Genomic DNA, 17,475 nt, shown 5'->3' with positions numbered 1-17,475 from the left:
GTAAGAAAGTTTGTAGCTGTTCCTTATTAACAACCAGTTAAGGAAAATTATTTCATTAACCCGACAAACGTCTTACTGAAACGCTCGTCTTGGTACCGATAATTCAATATCCCTTTGGAATTGAAATTGTTACGCGAAATGGGAATCTGTCGATAATTCTCGAGATTACTACGAAAAATATGAAACATAGCTACGTAGCTACGTACATCGAATAAATAGATGTATTTGCTGTGAACAAATTTCCCACATTTCAGTTTCTCTTTTATTCTTAAATATTCTTTAATATTTACTCGAAATCGAAATTGTTATATCAGAGTCAAATTCATGTGAAATTCATACGAGAAACATCGAATTGCTACGCGAGATGAACGATCGCGCTCTTTCATCGATTGCAACGTCTGAAATTCTCAGTTCTTTGTATTAGGTTGCCCGCAAAGTTTCTTTCGTTTTATGAGAAAATAATAGACGCGAATGTTTTTTGTTTTATATTATTTTGTCGAATTACGTACGATCCATTTCATTCTCTTGAGATAAACACCGCGACATTTCACAGACTTGGTTTCACGTTTGTATGAAGATGCACCTGTTGTAAAAAACACGTTTGCGAAAGAAGGAAACTTTTCGGACAACCTCATAGTATCTTTTAATATTCTTTTCACAATTTTTCCGCACGGTGGAGGTCGAAACCTGTGCAGCTTCTTCTGCGTATGATTTCCCAATGACATTGCATCGGTAATAAATTACACGAGAAATAAATAAAACGCTCTTAACGATGTACAACGTGTCTCGCTTAATACAATGTAACGTTTTATCGCATAGACATAATTTGTGGTCGTAACGCGTTCCAAATAAACAACGTTCGCAGACGTATACGAAATTATTCGCGTACGTTTGCTCATGATGCGAAACTCAGCACCTTAAATAAGACTGGCGTGCTTCGTGCAACAGATACCATCTGGTTTTGTAGCACGTCGAGTTTTCCATGATAAATGTTCGTCTGTGTATTAAAGAGTATCACGATGTTTGTCCTCGTCGATTCTACCTCGTTAATTGATAAATGTTTAACTCGGACTGCTGTAAGAGCATCGCAGAAGGAAAGACAAAGAGACTTTTTCTTTATTATAGAATTATAGATATTAGAGATATTATAGATATTTTGAAAGATTCTTTGATTTTTATCGATTCTGAATTTTTCTGTACGTCGCTATAGCTTTGTTTTAGTATTATGTCAGACGAGATGGTGTAGCGTTGAAAGGTCAAAGGAATCGGTAGCGTCCTTATTGATCGTCGCGATTACAGAACGTCCTTCCTTGGGATCTTTTTTCTTTCTTTCTTTTCTTCTTTTTGCTTGTTTGTTCGAAACGTGGAGGGAGAAAAGTGTATAAGTACGTGCTCGTCGCCTTTGTTAGCTATTCCTTAACTGTTAATCGCCCAAACACCATAGGATTCCGCTGTTATAGTTTACACGCGTCTCTCGGTGATTATCACGTTCACAGTGTTGGTAGAATTATCGTATTGTTAATAAAGAAATCTTTTCGGTATTCGCAAGACTGCCCTTATCACCACACCATCACAGTATATCCTCGTCAGGATAGTTTCAACTATTTCATTCGTGCATTCCATTAGAAACAAGGTATGTATATTATTAATAATATTTTCTGTTCACATTCTCCGATAAATATCATATACATTTAGTGTAATTATAATAATGTTTTTTAAAGGACGAGTGTGTTAGAATTGCGAATGTAGACGCGCGATAGATTCATTTAACGTCTATTTAGGATTGTTTAATGGAAATTTACATTTATTCGCGAGAAACTTAGGAATAAATCGCAAACAGGTTTTCTAAAGTTGGGGAGGAAGTTGGAGTTTCGAAAATTTGCCCTAAATCCGCGGGAAAATTACCAAAGCTTTCTTTGAGATATAGAAGTAACTTTTCATATAAGAAAGGAACGATATTTCTTTGCTGTACCATATCTTTGGTGTACAAATTTTTCTCTGCAATTTCTATGACGATACATTTTTAACGCGGTCAAAAATCTATCATCAAGGGAAGGAAGATTAAAAATAAAAATTATTTCTGTTATTATCGTATACACGTGTATCGTTAACATAATTTCACATCGTACGTATTTTAACATTAGAACTATCACACCAGTCAAATTGACCGGTTTTACAATTTTATTTTAAAATTCCTACTTCGTGTTATATTTTTTCCGCAATGATGTAATGACTTTCGCAACGATAACTAAAAGGATAATATAATGAATTTTATTTTCTTTCTTATGTATTCAAACTGAAAATAATTTTGTATCAAGGCTACTTATACCAATACCGGTCAAAATGACTGGTTCTACTATTTTATAGATTTGTCACCACCTCGTTTAGAGATTATGGTACCAGATGGATTAATAAAACGAAAAATCTACTACATAATATGGAATTGCTTCTGTGAGAAAGTAATAAATCGATAAATATAAAAATATTCTATTATTACGTATTTTTTAAAGAACAGTCATTTTGACTGATTTTGGTAGAAATAGCTTCGTGTTAACTATCGGTAGTTCTAGTGTTAATCAGAAAGTAAAGCTTCTCGTTTCTTTAAATAAGTTCCTTTTTGAATAATAAATTTCGAAACAACGAACTCCGTTTCCAATATACACAATATACACGCGAACACCATCAGTTTCGTTTCTATGTGTACAACTTGCACACTGAGCCAGCAACGCTGTTTAAACGAGGAGCAAGCGTGTTTTTTTCAAAAGAAAAGCTGCAATTTCACCGTAACGCGCGTGCACGTGCCCTTTGCAACTAGCGAGTTCATTTTACCCTTATATTAGATCGTTCGAAAAGTTTCTTTCGTTTTATAAGGAAATAATGGATGCACAACATTTTCCTTTTATATTATTTTATCGAATTACGTGCGATCCATTTTGTTCTATCGAAATAAAGATCATAGCGTTCGACAAATTATAATAGGTTTCGTGTTTGTATAAAGATGCGTCGTTGTAAAAGACGTGTCTGTAAAAGAAAGTTACTTTTCGGACAACCTAATACATTCACGTTTCGAGAGTATGTTACGACAGTATCGTACAAATACATACTAAAATACATACACCTACTAACACTGTCTATTCGTCACAGTGCGCGTAATCTAATTATAAAATTACGAACGAAAGGATCTACGTTGACTTTATCCTTTATCATCGCAGTTACGTATTGTACAATGGAAAATTAGGACGAAAAGCGATAAAATTGATATTACAATAGGAGGCCTTCATTTGAATATATGAAATTCGAGCGTCGAATTAGTCGCGTCTTCTTCCCTCTTATTATTCATTTATGCGTGTTTGTTTAAGTATTAAAATGCATTAGCATAGAGGAGAAATTGATGTTTTTGTCGGAGATTCTGTGCAGCGGATGAATTAATTAAAAAGGAATATCGTCGTACAGGTTTTTATTGTTTATGATTCAAGCAGATGTTAAATTTCAAAATACGGTAATATCCTTGAAGATAATACAGATTAACCTTTTGCCATTTTCTTCGCTCTGTGCTTAATACTTACGTTTAGAAGATTTCAAAATACTTTCGAAGTTTCTCTTTGAACGTTCCTTTCCGAACTTTTAGCGTCGAGTGTCGAGAGCAATTTCCAACGTATGCCAAGAGACCAGCTTCGAACACCTGTCAACCTGACTCAGCAGCTGAATTCAGAGAAAATAAAAATAATGTTTGCTCAAGATGCTCTCGTGGTTCGCTCGAGACTAGATTTTCACGGTGCGAGGAAAATCTCGAGACGTTCGATCAGGTGGAAGGTCACTCTTTGCTGACCAATAAAGAACATTTTTCTCTCGCTTTGTTCTCACTGTTTCCCCAACGATGTTGACTCTTAACTCCTTCGAGGATAGTGGTAGAATTTTCCTACCGCTTTCATCTCACGAATATTATGCCAGGAATATTATCCTGCCACAATTGTACCGACAACATAAATATTCCGAGTACGAGCAAGTACATAACAATTGCGTTTAAGCAAAGGTCAGCGGTAAAGTTTGTTTTAATTCTTACGAATGTAAAGTACAAGATAAAAGGAAAAAATCAGGTTTCATTGTTAATTATCATAATATAGTTAGGTATTGATCAATTATTTTTTCTGATCATTTAGCGTAATGCTAATCATTGTAGTGAAAGTAGCGATATTTAAGAAATATCGCAAGATATCTTTCTACTTCTGTAGGTGATTTTTCTCCTTTTTTTTATTTTTATAAGAATGGCTTTCAAAATCGAATCTCATCGCTCAAGGAGACCGAACTATTTGAACAAGAGCACAAAGTAAAATTACGTGACTCATGCTACTATGTACGTCTTCGGACGGTGGCTCTGCCGATATCATTTTGCCCCATTTCCTTTATCACGCGTCTTAGTCTACTTGAGACGACACCACGTCATCTGTTTCACTATGACACACACGTCTACCAATGTATCTCTACCAGTACGCATTACGATCGAGATTTCACTTTTCAAATCACGTTGATCAAGCTACGGATCTGCATAAACATCCGCAGCCTGCTAATCACAGATCGATCTGGTAATTTCGTCCGATTGAGCTGTCTTACTCGATCGATTCTATACAACGATGATTCCATCTTGCGGAATCTAAAATGCAAATCTCTCGACGACGATGATCGTGACCAACGGTCGGTGCAGCGATACAATTGCGTTTTCAACGATCGTTCCGATTACCCTAAATCGAGATCAAGAACGTTTTGTTGGGAAACAGGGGCGGGTCGTGTCGCCAGAAGACAATTAATACGTTCCATCAGTTGCCTCGTTCAATTTTCATTAGTTGCTTGACGATTAGTTCCTTCTTTGCCTCGATGCCTTGCTTCGATCTTGAAGGAGAAACGAGCGACAGAGAAACAACGTGTTCTCCCTTCAATTAATTAGAGTCCGAGGACGGTTCTTTGGTCTTTGCTCGTAGTTTCCTGAAACGTTGAAATTCTTTGTTTCCTTGCCTCCCTTGTTTCCCTTTTTTCCCCTTTTTCTTTTCTTTTCTTTCTGCTTCTATCGACCGACAATGAGATCGCAAGGTTAAAGGACGTAAGCGATTCTGTTAAACTGGAACCGGTCGACGAGATGTAAATAAAGGGAACAAGCAATTTGACTAATTTAATTTCATATAATTTTCGCTTCTTCGAAATCGTCTTGCTTTCTTCGCTGAAATTTGTTCCGATAAGAAACGCATCTGACAATGAAATTTGTAATTCTTCTCCTTCGATTGAAAACTCGATCGTATCCGTGTGGAAAGAAATAGTTGGAAGATCCTTACTGAATTAATAAATATTGCTACTTGCGATCGATGAAATTTTATAAACACAGTATAACGTTAACAGGTTTGATAATAAATCAAGCGAAATTCCACTAATAAGTTTGACAAATTACAAATCATCAAATATTTTCAAATAATTTTCAAATCAAAATTTGCAATTTCAAATTTTTAAATAATAAAGGAGAAATTTATAATCGACCTTCTCAAGGAAAGAAAAAAAAAGAATCAGCTTGTAAATTGTGAATTCGTTAACGTTATTAATTGATAAATTATTGCGCAAGAAGCCCTAGAAAGTAAGGTATATCAATGATAAAATAAAGTCGAGATTAAGTAAAATATTTGATATAGATAAAGCAGAATAATCTTTTACCCCATCCTCTCTTCCTCTCTCTCTCCTCTTTTTCTCTCTCTCTCTTTTTCTCTTTACAAAGAAACCAATCTTAATGAAACAATATATAATAGAACATTGGCCATTCTCAGCAAGAGAGAAACTCGAATGACATTCATGGAAAATTTCCCGTGATTCATTTTTATCTCGTAAAATTAAATTAAAAATCCTCGACAAAGTTTTCATCGTTCAAATGTCTGCACATATCCTCTTTTCTATATCATATCACGCGATGAAATAACTAATTATTACCATCTCAAAATTTCATAATTCAGCTATTCTCCATTCCACGTTCTATTCAACGTATTGTAATCAGGTTTTATCATGTTCATTTCGATCTATCGCCTATACGAATTAATCCATTCGACGATTCCATCGACGAAACGTTTCCAAGCAATACGTGCGTCACGTTTATTTCTTCTTAAATCCACTCGTAGAATATGCTGACGCTATTTCCAGGAAAATTCCCAGATACCTTACGTATTGTAGTTACTTGTCATTTACCGATTATACGAGTAAAACTCATTAGCGCGCGAAAGCTGAAATTATGAAATATCCTGGTAATAAATCTTCGTAATATCGAACTTGCAGAACAATAGAGAAAAATTGCCGAATCTTTCGAAACGGTCGTTTAATTAAATCATCGAAAAGATTACGGTCGACTCGCAGCAAACTGGCAAAACCCAGCACAAAAATTAAACACATGGATTTATTCCATGGAATAGCGGGTATTCTCGTGCATTTTAACAATTTGCATATCGAATTCAACGTTGATTGGAATAGTCGATCGTCTATCGGCGTTGTTTCCACCGGATCGGCACGATCGACACGACGACACGTTTCTTCTATGACGCAAAGGCAATTAGAAGTTCCAAGACGGGCATCGCTATGCGTGGACACGCTCGATAAATCGTCGCGCGACACCGCGCGCGCGCGTGATCGTGCGTGAACCTCGCGTCAATGAATACGGATGGAAATGTCAATGAACGTGGTGGGCGTAGTATCGTTATAGATCCAGTTGCCTCAGCTTTTCATCTGAAAGTCTGGATTTGTATGATCGAGTCGGGCGAAGGGTTGCTATCTTTCGTGGCTGCATACGTAAATCTGCTTGTTTGCGTTTCTAGAAATATCGTTCTGCTCGTGGTATTGGGTTGGCCACTAAGCGATTGCGGATTTTCTCATCAAGTGATAAAATCCGCGATCAATTAGTTGCCAACCCGATACAACGTAATGCGCAAGCACTCGCTTGTAATAGTATTCCAACGCTTTGTATTCTTTTATAGTTGTAGGAAACATTTTGAAATTTCGTTAATGCTGTAACGGAGGCTATAACGAATTTATTGTTAATAAAATTATATTGGTCGAGTTTGAAAATATCTGATTGCCCCAAAAGCTTCTTTCGTTTTGTAAGGAAATAATAGATGCCTCATATGTTTTCTTTTATATCGTTTTATTGAATATCATATTATGTTGTACTGTATTATCTATTGGAAGAAAATGGATTATAAATGGACGATGTAATATATGAAGAAATTGTAAAATATTTAGCGCAAGTGTATTTTGCAGAGATCGTGAACATATATAAACGGTCAATTATCTCTGTTATGTTAATAAACCTCGATATTCAGAGAGATTATGTTTGATATTTATCGTATCGCCGCTTCGTTCTGATAGTGGCACCATTCGGAAAATTTCGAATTTGCTTTTATCGATTAGAACGTCTACCTTGCGTTTCTACGTTTTATCGCGTAGAACGGTGTATTATTTATTCGGCCATCGAGCTGCCCTTAGCTTCACACCACTGGCTGCTCTTCGTTTCTTTTTACGACGCTACAAGCGGAAGGTTGTAACCGTGCTTTCGCGAATAGTATCGTATCTTGCGTTAAATCAGCCTTGTAACGTCGTTCAAACGATCCGCGAAGATCTCATTCGTAAATTTTTAAACTGTCGAGGATAGAAGATCATCCACATCCTACGATACGCACAGCACATCTGCTGTTTTTCAGAAGTTGGAATTTTCCACATTGCACATTGTACAGTCTACAATTCGGACCACGTCGACAACTAAATTAGCATCTTAGGCGCTCGATAAGATCTGCTCGATAGCGAACGACGTGTCATAAACTTGGACATCAGATGAGAACTCGACGACAGACTATCGGACGTTACGCATCCTCGATCAGGTACGCGCAAGACGCACCACTTACGAGACATGTACGACAGTTGGACAGACACCACCTCGCCGGAAACGTTGACGAAAACCCACCCCGTAGACCGACACCTACACTTAAACTCTCTTACTTACGTTTCATATCCTTACGTTTATGCCATAAATTTTTTATCTCGCCCACCTTGAAGATTAATATCGCTCAGAGTTCGCCGCTCAACCGAACACTTGCAATCCGATCTAGTTAATCGTTATTTAATTAACCTAGTTAAATTAATCTAGTTAATTAACTGATTTAGCGGAGAGGTCGCAAGGAAAAGGTTTTATTTAAACACGCTCTCCTCTAAGGATTACATTTTGCAAACTTCGCCACTATCGAGGCAAATCTGCTTGATACGCTCGATGATTATCGATGACTATTCATCGTGAATACCAGTTGCCTACTCGATACGCGTTTCCACTGAATATCTCGTAACTTCTATAAATACATCTTCAGATCGCTTTAATGAATCATTAACGTATCGCTAATCAATGAATGGAAATAAATTGTCCATTTAATGACGGTACGTTCGTTCAAGTGGTGTCTGTAAATCTGAAAACGCTTTGTGACCCGTGACACGTGGGCGTAAAAGTGTTGAAATTTCACTTGCTTTGGCGAGCGCCGCGCAGACGCTTAATTTTCGAAGAACTTAATTTTCCATTTGTCAAGTTTCAAACGACCGTAAAAACCTTCCCGGTTCGCGTCATTTACCATCATCGTCGCGCGTTCTGAAAGAGAAAAGCCTGTGCAAAGGGCTGGCTCGTAACGAAGGGAGGAAAAACGATATCCCGTGGTATTGAACGCATCGAGTCATGAATGAACACACGGTACACGGTGTATCGATCCGATCGCGGCGGTTCTAGTCGCCGAGACGCGTTTGAATAACGCCAACGGTAAAGCGAGAGAAGAATGGCGGGTCGTTTAGTATGGATTTGCCGCCTTACGCGATTACGTATGCGCGTGCAGTTGAATGTTACGAGCGTTATGACTCGTGGCTGTCATAAGACGTTGTCTCATGCATGGCTTCCTCATGCATCGTTCCCCTTCTGGCTTTTACGCTTCTCTGCTTTTCTCTTCTGTCGCGTTGAGCAATCGTATCGATCATCCGGGACCCGTCTGTCGCTACATTCTCTTCTGTTTCGTCTCTTTCCTTTCTTTCCTTTTTTTCTAGTTTCTATTCTTCCTTCGTAGGGGTTCCTCTTGGTTTACGTGGCAGTAAGGTCTACTCATTCGAATCGTATTTCTTTTGCTTTTTCTTACGGTTGCGTTTAATCCAGAGGGTTTTCTTTGCTACATATTTTTACACGCTTTATACGAAGTAATTGATAAAATGGATAACAGACAACGAAGATAGAATTTTTTTTTAATAAGATTTAACAAATTTCAACAGTTGCATTAGGAAATTTAATTCGAGGAAATAGTTCTTTCGCTTATAGCACGTATACTTTTGAAACTTTTACGAGACTGTGTACGTCTTTGAGATTCAATTGTCACATATATAGTACGTAGATCATTTCCAGTGGCTGTCTATAATCGATAGCGATGAATAATGTACGTATTCGACTTAGTTAATGCTTGAAATATTAAACGTTAGAAGAGAGTAGAAAACACAAGCGTGGCACAGAAACCTGATTATAGAAACCTATGAACCTAGGAGTCTATAAAGCACAAATTTGCAAATGCAAATAAATTCATAAATGCACAAATTTCGCGATAATTCCGCGCTTATCGATAAACTTTTACAATTATCGAATCTCGATTGTCCCAAGGTTCGAGGACCTCGAGAAACGTCATCTTTGCGAAATTATTTATTAGATCGTGCCAGAAGTTTCTTTCGTTTTTAGAAGAAAACAACAGATGCACATTTTCCAATAAAACAAAATGGATCGTTCAATGAAATAATATAAAACAAAAAATACATCTATTATTTCCTTACAAAAAGAAAGAAACTTTTGGCACAACTTGATACATAAAAATCGAGAAGCCACAACATCCACGGCATCCGGAATAGTCGGAGAAACGGCAGAAGAAGATAAAAGAAACGAAGAAAAAGGTCTTACGAGGCATAAAAGCGGTCGCTTGGAAATCGCTGGATTTCCTGGCGATCGCAACGACTTACACGAATACGATTTTTCCTCGGGAAAAAAAAAAGTTTCGCCGCAAACCTCTAATATGCAGATCCCACGAAAGTTTCGCATCCCGAGACGCGATCGATCGAGCCGACCAGCCAGTTTGTTCGAATAACTCGAGCGCGAATGTTTACTCGCGAATCGTCGTCGCGTGATACGATTACGCTCGGCCGTGGATGTAACGAGCATTACGACCTACCAAGCAGCAACATACATTGTACATTACGCGTTGTATGGCTTTCATGTTTTCTTATTCGCTCTGTTTCTCGTTGGTCGTAGGTACATACGTACACAGAGTGAGTCGAAACACGTGGCAAGTACGACAAAGGTGCTGTTTCGGCACACTAAAACAAGAAGAAAAGTTGGTATAAACATATGGTACGCCCGGAATGACCTTATTTTCCAGTTACAGCTTACTTTACGATGCTCTAGATGTTACTGGCGAGGGAGTCGAGGTGACCGATACGCGTCGATTTCGATGAAACTTTGCACAAGTGTTCCTTAGAACTACCTAAGAATTTAGTCGTAATTCGTTCATGGTCGTTCTTTATTCTAAGGCAGCTCCAACTATCTGAAACTTTTTATCCGAACCGGTCGTTCTATGTAAATCGTAAAACTATGACGAAAGATACGAAAAGAAAACGATCGAAATAAATGTTATACAGTTTCACGAGGGATTCGTAAATCTGTGCGAAGAACTTGTTGAAGAAATCCTCCTCCTACGAAAATTAAACGAATTTTTCAAGAAACCTTTCGCACAGATCTATGAACCTCGAGACACGTTACAAGATTTGTTTCAACAAATTTCGACTAAATTCTACGAGCAGGTGTAACGGACACTTAAGCGAAGTTTCATCGAAATCGGCGTGTGTCATTCCCTTGTTAACAGTCAACGATCGTCTGACAAACGGATAGGCTGTGTTGATCTTATTTCTTCGCTCTCTAGAGAATCCATTCGATTATCAATTAGGATGGTTTGTTTAAAATCTGTCGCTCGTAAAAAGCCAGTTGACCGCGTTGAAACTCTTCCTTGAAAGAACAAAGCTACGAGGAAATTCGCGCAAGCTGTTCGAACAAGTTGTACGACGCGATACATTCGCGCGTCTGTTGAAGCTGGATCACTTGGAGCGTTTTCTTTGAAGATACGTAAGCAACTATTACAACACAAAAACATGCCATTACTCGAAAACTCATATCGGGTGTGTGTTTCTACGAACTTTTCTTCTTGCTTTGGTGCGCTGAATCAGCTCTTGCCATACTTCCCACATATTCTGACTCATGCTGTATATATATATATATATATATATATACTTTTATATATAACTTTTATATATAACTTTTCTTCTTGCTTTGGTGCGCTGAATCAGCTCTTGCCATACTTCCCACATATTCTGACTCATGCTGTATATATATATATATATATATATATATATATATAAACAGGTATAGCATCAGCCTCGAGGCGAAGGATTGAGATGCAGCTTTTTGTTATTATCGAATTTAGCTTACAGTGGATGTTTGTAATTTAGAAACTTGATATTTGCGTTTGGTATTTATGTACAGTAGCTTACGAAAGTATTCGATTACTTACAGAAACCTTTTACGAATATATTATGCTTTATGAGGAACTTATCTTGGAATTTCGTTGGCGCTGTAATCGGTAAAATCTGGAAACCAATATGAAAAATCAATTATTAGTTAGAGAGAAGCTGCAAGATATTTAACGTAGGTGTATGCTACTACATTTCGCAAAGATCGGAAAAGTATTCGTGGAAGAAATAATTGAGGCAGTCGCGCGAGGAATTGAAACAGGTTTACGCATTTTTTTGTGCACATAGCACGCGTAGTAACACGGGTAAAAAGTGTTTAATATAATGGCAAAACGCGTATACCGTGAGAAGCAGAGACGATATTCATCTAAAAGAAATAAATCAATCGAAGAATATGTATCATCGTGTGAAAGTAGTTTTTGCGTTCACTGCGCGTCCGACTATATACGATCTGTTTCTCCTTATTTCCATATTCTCTTGTACTTCGCCACGCGTGTATATAACAACTTCAAACGACAGTCTCCGCTTTAGAAGAATAGATTATGCGAATTTTGTGGTTCTGCAAAGTACCTCGTACAAAGTTTGAACAATGTTATTTAAATTTCAAAAAATTTCCACGACTTGGTTATCGCAGCTTGGACATTTTACGATTATTGCTTTTTTATTTTACTTCGACCGTGAAATTCATTCCGTTTCTACGACAAATTTTTATCAATCGTAGAAACTACAAATTTCATATGTTTTATGGAATTGTGAATGCAGCGTATAATTTTTGACAGAACATCGAAGTCAATTGGAATTTTAGACACGTGGTACTTTCGAAAAGTATGTACCATTCTTCGAGATCTCATAATGGTGTCACTAAATTTCATAGACAATCGCAACTTGTATGTTGAATAATGTTCAGGCTCTGTTCAGCTTGTCGGAATATAATTGTCGGTTTATAATTATATAAATCCCCTTGAATACGCTGTGGATATTTAATTATGCATCAGGAACGTCATAAACACGCCTCGTGCAACGTTATTAATGTTCGTTACATAGAAAATATAGGCTTGAAAGTACGGTGCAACAACGGATAGGAAACAGATTTTTATTAATTTAGCGATTGTTAAATATATCTGTGTATATGATGTTAAATTAATCGATTGATTTATTCTTCAAGGAATTTCTCCACGATCTTTTATCTATCACCAAGATCATTAATCCGATTAAATCCGGTGATTTACTTCAATCAGAAGCATCTCTTATTTGATTAATTTGTGATATTATAGAATACGATATATCTTCCATAGTGAAATGTTCTCGCATAACGATTAATTATACATGATCACCGTGTTATCACGATAGTTACGAAACGTTTTGGATAAATCGATCGAACATTCTCTGATTTCATTCTATGAACACATTAACGCCTATTGTTCGGATGGCAAGTTATTAATAGAAGAGAAAGTCGATAATGAATTTCCATTATTCGAGTAGACTGAATCGTTTCAATCTACAGCGTGTCTACGTAGACGTGAATTTAATTAGAACTTTGCCCAAAATTTAACACGTTACGTATTTTTATTTTAATTAATTGTACTACTAAAACTAAATATTTAACGTGCGCTATTTGTTTATTATATATTATTACTTATATAAAACCGCGTATATACATGTACTTTTATTTCTAAAAATAATTATATACTATAAATATAGCAAACCGCGTTCGTAATTCAAATACTTTCATTCGGTCATTATACAATCGCGCAACGATCGACGATATTTAGATTTGTCTATTGATTCCTCGTTTCACTTCTCGAAACGGAGTTTCCTAAATTTTCTTTCACCGCGAATCACCTTTTCTCTTATCTCGCGCTACTCGTTTGAAATTCAAATTGTCATCGAATTAATAATTGAAATTCAATTGTTGTTGAATTAACTGGTTGTTCCATTTTTCCAGAGCTGGAACTCGGTACACAATGCGTCGTCGAGATGTCCGGACAGCAAACCATCTTGCAGCATCCCACCACGATGGACAAGATCGAACGGTGAGTGATCTGTTGAGAAATATTTTTTTAAAATTGTCTAGCTCGTAACGAAAAACGTCGAATTCGAATGAAACTCGAAATAACGCGGATATATTGCTCGTTTCGGTTTACATTTACCAGAGTATCGGACCCTATCTCTGGCAAGAGATGTAAATCCTGTATGAAGTTAACCCCATATTTCATAAATCTCGAATCTTTTCGTTGTTGTTCCAAGTTGTAATACGTCGTTCCGAAAAAACAACGATTAAACCTGGTGAGGTTGTTGGAACAACCCCAGAAAACTGAATCTTTGACCAGCCTGACGTTCTTGGAAACTCGGATTTTTAAAAATTATTCCGAATAGTTGTAATTGTTCTAAAGACTGTTGCAAAGTATTATTTATACTATAGAAAAATTTGGAGACCAAAACGCGAACACAATAGAGCGGGAATTTTGACGTGTAATACGATAAATATTTCGTTTAAGAGAATGGAAAGACACTCGGTAGATAGTAAAGACGCTGGAATAGTCCTCTTGCTCTCCCGAGAGAAGGAAAAATATAGACGAGGAGTCGTTCTTGCCTGAGCCCTTCAAATTTTTCCGCATAATTCTGACTTTCCCTCGGCGAGCATCTTTTTCCTTCTTAATCTTTTGTCGAAGTTTCGTGATCCATCGAATTCACGTCGGTCGGTCGAGTTCCTCCACGATAAGATAGTAACTGTCTCATGAAATTCCAATGAGATACATTCGAAAGTTCTTATCTTTCGAGTAATCGCGCTGAAAAACTTGCTCCTCCTTATCCGTTCAACGGAAATACATGAAATTCGGAAGTTTATGCGATGGAACAGGGAATAATAGTGGTTGAGGATGATGGATACATGCGAATCGTTGAATAATTTAACGATCATTGTTCGTTTTATGACGCAGATTAAACGCGAATATGTATATGTATATAAATAAATATCCAGAATCCAGCAATGATCAATTATATATGAATATATATACACTTGATTATCGTTGGGCTTTGGATGTCTGTACGTTTATGGAAAATTTCCGGATTAAAAAGATACGATAATAGGATCGAAGTTCCTAATTTATTCCGCATTTTAGTTTGTCCACGACGCACATAATTCAAACTTATCAGAGCCTGCTTGATATTGCATCGTACGAGGCAATTATCGAGCAGTATGCAATCTGTTTTTGAATTATCGTTACGATGCTAGGAGTTTCCTTTTTGTTTAAGGAACGATAAGATGCTGCTTTATCTGTACCGTGTTAATAATCGAGACACCTCGTCGATTAGAGCGAAGAAATTCGCTACTATTTGTACGAGAGATACTGCGAGCGCGTTTAGACAATTTTTTAGCTTAGTTGCTTTAAAAAGAAACTTGCTACTGTCGTAATAATTTGTCTGAAATTGAACTTCTTTGGATATACGACGTTTTCGTCGAAAGGAAAAAGAAGCATAAAATTCGCATTTTACGTTCGTTTATGTCAACGTATCGCACAGTTTGAAAGATTTTTTTCAAACTGAAAATGCTTCGATATCTTCTTTGTGTTTCGTCTTATCGCGCACGTTTGGTAGAGCGCGATACTTTGATGAGATGAGATTAGATGAGAATTGTGAAAGCTGAGTGCAAGTAGAATTAATAATTTTGCTTGACAAGACAAGAAGAACTGGCTTAAAATAGAGAAATTATAGCTGCGTATAAAACCGAAAGTTCAAAGAACGTTAGATCGCGCACCAAGAAATAAAATTCATCGTTCTGGCGATTATTATGGGTTTGTAGGCGACAGCCACAGCATCAATGCAGATAAGAAGAAACTGCGATACATGCGCGTATCGGCGCCATTTGTCAGATAATTAGATCGTACAGTCTTATCGACGTAGGCAGATAACATCGTTGCTGGAACATCCATGGTACGCGAACATCGTAACTACGATGGAAATCCATCAGATTATATCGAAACAAATTCGATCTTCGTATCTATCGCAGAATTAGGTTGACACATTCTCTGATAAATAACAAATTACAATCTCTAGAACGATGGATAGCGAAAGATATTCGACGATCGTTTCATTCAAAAACTTTTGTTACCTGGGTGATTTTTATTATTTATTAAGACACTTATTTCAACACTCGTATTTTAGTATGTTGTAATGAAAAATTTTTAATTCCTGGTAACAAGGACGATGAAATTTTGTTATTCGGTTAATCTTTATTAATCATTGTGATAGATACGAGAAACGTATGTATTTTGGTATTATGAATAGAAACTTTCTATTAGGTTGTGCCAATAATTTCTTTCATTTTATAAGGAAACAGTAGATGCACGACAGTTTCTCTTTTATATTATTTTATTTAGTTGCTCTATTGGAACAAGATGGATCGCACATAATTCAATAAAATGACCAGCATTCGTTTCGAGAAATTTTCTACTATATTTCCAAAAATCCAAAAATTAACGGAGAAACGACACAGCCAATTTTCCATTACCTTATATCCATTTTTTTTTTTTTTTGTTTCTTTTTTCACGGCGGAAAAACGATACAAGAGACATTTTGATTACACGCTAGAGGCGTTTCGTTTACGTGTGAAAGGGACGTTTTCCTTTGAAAAGAGCCTGTTCTTTCGAGGAAAAGAACAATGACTGCAAGAACTATTTCGCCACGGGGAACAATCCTTTTGAAACAGTGGCTGTGGTTCTATTTTTTCAAATACGCTTGTTTGCCGCCCTTCTCCTCTCTTCTCCTTTCTTCCGGTTTCTTTCGCCAGGATTTAGCCGCACGCTCTTCCTGGACGGTTCTCATGTACGGTTTCATTCGTTTATTGATTTATCTTCTCTCTTTCTTCCTCTCTCACGCGAGGTCGTTACAACTTTCTGCTCGTTCTCACCTGGTTTCTTTTCTTTTCTCTTGTCTTAATTCTCTTTGCTATTTCTTCGTGTAATTCGCGTAAGATTACTCGTTGGTAGCATAAGACGCGTCATTTAATTGGATCTTGCTACTGGAACTTGGAAAATCCTGATCGATAGAAGAAAAAGCCGACCGACAATGTTTGACATTGTTTCCTCAGAGATTTACGGGATGTTATTGCTTTCTTTAAGAAGGTCGACCTTTTTTCGTGTTTGTGTACGTTTTGACCTATGAAATCATAGGAATACTTATTACACATATATCTTTATTTTTGTTCGCTGGATGTTTATTAACATTTTCACAGCAGGAATAGCTATCGCGTTCTTCGTCTTTTCTTTTCACTTTTTTCCTTGGAAATTATTTTGCACATTCGTAAGAATATGTATATATTTCCTGTTTTTTTGATAATTTTGCAATTTTGTAATTCGAGTACCGTGCGAATATACATTTTACACTGACTGTATTTTCGAAAAATTCCCGGATTAATTAAACATACAAAACCTTGCACGATATGACGCGTTACGATCACGTTGCCTTAACACCACTGTGATGTCAATCGAGGAATAGATCACGACGTCCAACAATATCTGTGAAAACGTACCCGTATAACGTTGTTCTTCTATATGCGTCCACTACTTTTTCCATCTCGATGACTCAACATCATAAAACGCGTAACATTTCTTGGCACGCCCTTTTGCACCTATCTCCGTGCACCAAAGCCAACCACTCAACGCACGGAATCTTTATCGTATCCGCAAAACTATAGTTCGTCCTTGGTATCCCGTGGATGAAACTGGCGCTGGGGAACGAGAAGAGGCGAAAAATGTCGGATATATTCGGGAACGAGGGTGCTCGTTTGGCCTCGATGGCGTCGTGGAAGATACTCGAGCGTTGCGGATATTTTCAAGCACGAGGGCCACAGAGAAAACGCGTTTCCAGCCTCGTAAT

At 37.1% G+C, this 17,475-nt stretch overlaps 1 protein-coding gene across 10 annotated transcripts in view; it reads left to right on the top strand.

Annotated features, from left to right (window-relative positions):
• LOC126866671 (kinesin-like protein KIF13B) overlaps positions 1-17,475 on the top strand; it is a 175,672-nt gene that overhangs the window by 17,036 nt on the left and 141,161 nt on the right. For all 10 annotated transcript variants that reach the window (XM_050620539.1, XM_050620532.1, XM_050620538.1 and 7 more), the window contains exon 2: positions 13,544-13,631. In XM_050620539.1, coding sequence (XP_050476496.1) covers positions 13,544-13,631 — 88 coding nt within the window. The remainder of the gene's footprint in view (positions 1-13,543; positions 13,632-17,475) is intronic.

The sequence above is a fragment of the Bombus huntii genome, chromosome 6, assembly GCF_024542735.1.
Source record: "Bombus huntii isolate Logan2020A chromosome 6, iyBomHunt1.1, whole genome shotgun sequence".
In the NCBI taxonomy this organism is placed as follows: domain Eukaryota; kingdom Metazoa; phylum Arthropoda; class Insecta; order Hymenoptera; family Apidae; genus Bombus; species Bombus huntii.
Note: the sequence above shows the minus strand (reverse complement) of the source record. Positions and strands in the feature narration are given on the sequence as shown.